Source organism: Chiloscyllium plagiosum, chromosome 5, assembly GCF_004010195.1.
Source record: "Chiloscyllium plagiosum isolate BGI_BamShark_2017 chromosome 5, ASM401019v2, whole genome shotgun sequence".
Classification (NCBI taxonomy): domain Eukaryota; kingdom Metazoa; phylum Chordata; class Chondrichthyes; order Orectolobiformes; family Hemiscylliidae; genus Chiloscyllium; species Chiloscyllium plagiosum.
This window is the reverse complement of record NC_057714.1, coordinates 78,220,226-78,226,528: the sequence shown is the minus strand read 5'-3', so window position 1 is coordinate 78,226,528 and position 6,303 is coordinate 78,220,226. Positions and strand designations below refer to the sequence as shown.

General features: G+C 40.9%; 1 protein-coding gene across 3 annotated transcripts in view; it reads left to right on the top strand.

The window, feature by feature from the left end:
* Positions 1–6,303, top strand: part of dnajc1 (DnaJ (Hsp40) homolog, subfamily C, member 1) — a 242,884-nt gene that overhangs the window by 113,783 nt on the left and 122,798 nt on the right. For all 3 annotated transcript variants that reach the window (XM_043690433.1, XM_043690435.1, XM_043690434.1), the window contains one exon: positions 2,514–2,611. In XM_043690433.1, the coding sequence (XP_043546368.1) occupies positions 2,514–2,611 (98 nt within the window). The remainder of the gene's footprint in view (positions 1–2,513; positions 2,612–6,303) is intronic.

The window sequence follows — 6,303 nt, the reverse complement described above, 5'->3', positions numbered from 1 at the left end:
TCTCTTTTGTAATGGCAACCATACTCAACTCAGCCCCCTGACTCCCTTTAATTGTTGGGATATTACTCATGTCTTCCACTGTGAAGACTGATGCAAAGTACTTATTAAGTTCTCCTGCTATTTCCTTATCTCCCATCACTAGACTTCCAGCATCAGTTTGAAGTGGCCCAATGTCTACTCTTGCCTGTCGTTTGTTTCTTATGTATTGAAAGAAACTCTTACTATCATTTCTAATATTACTGGTGAGCCTACCTTCATATTTGATCCTCTCCTCTCCTTATTTCTCTCTTTGTTATCCTCTGTTTGTTTTTTTTTGGGTTATACCCAAAACATTGACTTCTCCACCTCCTGATGCTGCCTGGCTTGCGATGTTCTTCCAGCCTCCTGCTTGTCTCCTTTGGATTCCAGTATCTGTAGTTCTTTTGTTCTTTACACTATGTTCCAGGGCACAAGTTTTTGTTGATGGAAATGGAGAGTAATTTATATTTAAAACCAATTTCATTTAGATCCAAATAGTTACCTACTGCAGCAACAAATTATGCTATAATTTGAGAGGGGTGATTGTGGGGGTAGTGGGTGTAGGGTGCAAGTGGAGAAAGGATGTTAGTAATTTACATTGTGATCGGAATGTGAGAATGGCAGAACATAGTATGTCTCCTGCCAGACTTGAAAGGACAATAAGTGGGCTGGGGGTAGGGGAGGACATGATAATAAGCTAAAAGAAAGGAAAGAAATGGTTCACAATTTAAAGGTTTGAACTCGATAAGTCCAGACATAGTAAAGTACCTCGTCTGAAGGTGAGTTGTCATTCCTCCAGTTTGTGCTGTGATTCACTTGAACATTGCAGCATGCCGAGGACAGACATGTGAGCATGTGAACAAGACGCTGTGTTGAAATGATCGGCTATGGGAAGGTCAGGGTCCTGCTTGTGCACAGACTGGAGGTGTTACGCAAAGAGGTCACCCAGTCTGTGTTTGGTTTCTGCAATGTAGGGTAGGACACATTGGGTGCATTGAATATAATACGCAAGATTGAAATAAGTACAGGTGAAATGCTGCTTTACCTGGGAAGACTGTTTAGGCCTTTGCATGGTGAGCAGGGAAGAGGTGAAGGGGCATGTATTGCATCTTATGTGGCTACTTGGGAAGGTGTCGTGGAGAGGGAGGAGGGTGGTGGTGGTTGTGGAATGGGCTAGGGTGACCCGGAGGGAATGATCCCTGTGAAATGCAGACGGAGTAAGGGGAAGATGTGTTTGGCGGTTACATTCTGCTGGAGTTGTCTGAAATGGCGAAGAACGATCCTTTGAATACCTACTGCATTATATTTCTTCAAAGTGTTACAGCTTCAGAATAGCTTTAAAGTATGTATTAACTGAACTAGCCAGGGCAGCATAAAAGACCGATGAGTAAAACGATGTTTCTCACATCATATTAAAGTGGTGCAAATATGCTTGGTGATGCCATTTAAGAGTCACTCTCCAAAACATACCTGAGTTGAAGCAAACTACACAAACCTTATTGAGTTCTTTGAGAAGGTGACCAAACAAGTAGATGAGAGTAAACCAATTGATGTGGTGTATATGGATTACACAAATAAATATAGCTGTGTTTTGGAAAACAATGTTTTGTTTCTCTATCTATGTTAATTCTTGTAATTTTAAATATCTGCTGCAGCACAGTGGCAGTGTCACCCAACACAATGTTGTTATATTGTTACAAAAGTAACAATTCTCTATATTCCAAAACTATAAGCAGGTAGCATTCTTATGTTAGATAATTGTGTAGTCCAGTGTGGAAATGCAGGGCTCAAATAAAGATAAATCTGTTTGAATTCTAAAAATTGTCTAGTGGCATTGAAGCATTACACATGTTGGATGACTTAATTTGTGTAGTAGTATTTAGCATTGGCCAGCTCATGAATATTGTTTTAACACTGATTCAATTAGTAACAGAAGTTTCACTTAAGCTGTTTTTAATTGTGGTAAATGTTCTTTATGCTTGCTCTTGGAACAATTTTAACTGGAAGATTTTTGGATAGGTACCCAAAGTGCAACCACTAGAGTATTTATCTCTCTCATTCTGTGGATTTTTATTTTATCATCTTGCTCAAAGCAAATATTAATCAGCTGTCCAGCCGCAGAATTAGAACTTTTTACAGATCTGCTAATGTAATTTAGCCATTACCTATTGCTGTGCTAAATCTGGTGACTCCTGAGTTGAGTAGTATCAATAATGGTGGCAGAGGTGGGACTCAGAGTTGGTTGAGAGAAAGAATTGAATTGTTTCAATTCTTGGAGGCATTGATTGCTGTGGAATTGTAGATGACTGATAGCTGATGTTTAAACACCTACTTGACAAACACTGAACTTACTATGAGAGACAGATGATATTGTTAGATGATTTCCAGGGCAATACGTTTGTAGAGAAGAACTGATATTTCATGTTTAGATCCTTGTAGCAGCCCTGCATAAAATATTATTCGGCAGTCACCTGTTATCTTGTTTCTGTTTTCAGGATGATCTTCTTACCAGAAAAAAGAGAGAGAAAAAGAAAAAAGCAAGTGGTAAATCTTTAGATGAAGGAAAAGCTGGTGTTCCTGAGAAAAATGAGAGGTAACATTGCCAAATACTTGAATGTTTGGCGGTGAGGTTTCTTGAATACTCTTTTTTTACTATTGTTTTTTGAAACAGTTAAATATTATTGCCAATAATTATTTATAATTGAAAATAAAATTGATATTAAATTCATACATACTTTTAAAAGTTATATTTTGCTGGTTTATATTGATAAGTATTCTAAGTCCAGAAGTGGAGTGGGCTATGTTTTTTTTAGCTTGAAGGTATAATTCATAATCATCTTAAATTAGTGTGAGGAATGTTAAAAATCCTCTGGACAGTGTCACTTTCGTCTAATCCTTTTCAGGTGGTGTTACCATTTTCTTTATTGTTTCTCTACTCCCCATGTTGCCAGCCTTTCTCAGTTTCACATCAAACATTCTCTGCTTCCATCTGTCATGTCTACTGTCTTCTAGTTCATGACACACTGATGGTGCCTTCAATCTTTCTTGGTTGTTTTCTGAAAACATTTTTTAACGAACCAGCCAAAAATAAAATTAAACTACTAAACAATGCCAATCAAGTTTTAAAATTGAGGGTATTGAAGTAAACTGGTGTGCTTTTTTATTTATTCATGGGCTGTGGGCATAACTGGTTAGGTCAGCATTTATCATGCATCTATAATTGCCTTGGAAAAGATGGTACTGAGTTGCCATTTTGAATCACTGCTGTCCATAGGATGTAGTTTCACCCACAGTGTCATGAGGAAGGGAGCTCCAGGACTTTCCTTCCGTGAAGGAATGATGGTACAGTTCCAAGTGAGAATGGTGTGTGGCTTAGAGGGGAACTTGTATGTTTTCATGCATCTGTTGCCCCTATCCTTCTAAATGATTGACATTGTGGGTTTGTCGAAGGAATTTTGGTGAGTTACTGCAGTACATCTTGTAGATGGTACACAGTGCTGCCACTGTCCAATTATGTTGAAGGTGGTGGATGTGGTACCATCCAAAGTGGCTGCCTGGATGATGTTGAGCTTCTTGAGTGCTACTTGGAACTGCAAACATCAAGGCATGTGAAGAATATTCATCATAAGCGTGAATTGTGCTTTGTAGATGGTGGATAGGTAATGGGAAAATAGAAAGTGGTGTAATTTTTAAAAAAATATAAAAGTAGCAAGTTTATTTCACATTACTAGAGATGTGCACTTCTTGGTATCTTCTTCAGAGTTTGTATTGTTAAGTATATTTATTTGATTTATTATTGTCGTGTACCGAGATACAGTTGAGAAAATATGTTTTGTGTGCTAACCAGACCTTACATAAATGCATCAGAGTAACAGGACAGATTGCAGAGTATAATGTTACAGTTACAGAGAAGGTGCAGAGAAAGATCAGGTCTGTTTGTATGTCTGATATCTTGAGATATAATTTTGTGGGCACCTAGTGGCCATTATTCTCATGTAAGCCTCCACAGTAAGCATTAACAGGCTGTGCAACTGTAGATCATATGACAGCTCGGCTTTGATGCTGACTTCAATCCACATCCATATACAAGGACTTCAAAAGAGGAAACTGGAGACAATTCACACTGATTTACCCCTCATGAACCTGATGTGTCATCTTTGGTTTTTTCTTTCGTGAGATGTAAGCATTACTGGCAAAGCATATTTATTGCTCATTCCCTAATTGTTAATTGCCCTGGAAGATGAAGAGCCACTTTCTATGGCTCATGTGGTACATGTATACTTGCAAAACTGATAGAAAAGGAGTTCCAAGATTTTGACCTAGTGACAGTGAAGGAGTAGCAATATAGTTCTAAATCAGGATTGTATGTGACTTAAAGGGGACCCCGCAGATCGTGTTGCTAACATGTGCCGCCTTCCCTTGATCTTCTAGTCGGTAGAGATCAAGAGTTTGGAAGGCGCTGTTGAAGGCAATATTGAAAGTTTCTGCAGTCGAATCACCTATATGGTATACAGAAGAACCTTAATTATCCGAATACCAATTATCCGAAAATCAGATTATCCGAAGAAGATCTCGAGGTCCCGATAGAAACATTACATCAAAGACGTGTTTCCAGCAGTGATTGAATCTTTTGTTTACAGTGATTAAACAGGCATCGTCTCCAAATGACTGACCTTCCGCCTGATCTCTCTCCCCACACTTTCCCTAGAGTTCTAAACCCCCTTCCTCTGATAATCTCTTCAACATTGTCCTGTACAGGCAGAGGTGGAACCTGTCAAAAGGTTGCAGTAAAAAGTGGGTGTATGTGTGTGTATTTGGTATTTGGAGACTTGCCCCACAAAGGCAGCTGTAGTAGCAGCAGCCGTCTTGTTGGTGTACAGTCTGACTGCCTCAGAGAGGAGGCAGAGAGGTGGAAGGGGGTCCAGGTTGGGGGGGGTGTGGGGGGGAGAAATGTTGGACAGGCTTGGGGGAACAGTGTTGGGCGGGGGCAGGGTCACGTGTGTGGTGTGCTGCTGCAGTCTCCTGAAGGGGGAGCAGACTTTAGAAACTCAGAGCCCCAGAGGAAAGGCATTTAATTGTTTAACCGAATGATCGATTATCCAAATGAAATAGTGTCCGCCCATCTCGCTCGGATAATCGAGGTTCCCCTGTATACTGCTGCCACCATGCAGTGGTGTTGAAGGAGGTGTATGGCATTCCATTCCAGCAGGCTATTTGCTCCTGCATTGTGTCCGGTTTCTTGGATGTTGTTGGAGCTCTACTTGTCAAGACAAGTGAGAGTATTCCATCACAGGCCTAACTTGTCCTTACATCTTGCTCCCTGGTGCCATCTGCAAGTTATTTACCACATAATTCATGGCATCTGGCTATAGCCTCTGACTATTTGTCCTATCCATGCCCTTCATGATTTTAGAAACCTCTATAAGGTCATCCCTCAGCCTCTGATGCTCCAGGGTAAATAGCCCCAGCCTCTTCAGCCTCTCCCTTTAGCTCAAACCATCCCACCCTGGCCACATTCTTGTAAATCTTTTCAGAACCTTTTCAAGTTTCACAGCACTGTTTCAGTAGTGGGGAAACCAGAATTGAATGCAGTATTCCAAAAGTGGCCTCATCAATGTCCTGTACAGCTCAACATGACCTCATAACTCCTATATTCGATGCACTGACCAATATGGCAAGCGCACCAAACACTTTCTTCACTACCTTGGGACTCCACTTTCAAGGAACTATGAACCCGCACACCAAGGTGTCTTTGTTCAGCAACACTCCCCAGCACCTTACCATTAAGTGTATAAGTCTTTAGACAATCTGACAACATTTGGACTTTCGGTTCCGATCCGTTCTTGTCATCTTCTTGAGATCTATGACTCATTGAGTAAAAGTCATTGAGATGTACAGCATGAAAACAGACCCTTCGGTCCAGCCTGTCCCTGCTGTCCAGATATCCCAACCCAATCTAGTCCCACCTGCCAGCACCTGGCCTAAATCCCTCCAAATCCTTCCTATTCATATGTCCATCCAAATGCCTCTTAAATGTTGCAATTGTAGCAGCCTCCACCACATCCTCTGGCAGCCCGTTCCATATCCGTACCACCATCTGTGTGAAAAAGTTGCCCCCTAGGTCTCTTTTATATCTTTCCCCTCTCACCCTAAAGCTATGCCCTCTAGTTCTGGACTCCCCGATCCCAGGGAAACGACTTTGTCTATTTACCCAATCCATGCCCCTCATAATTTTGTAAACCTTTATAGGGTCACCCCTCAGCCTCCGACACTCCAGGGAAAACA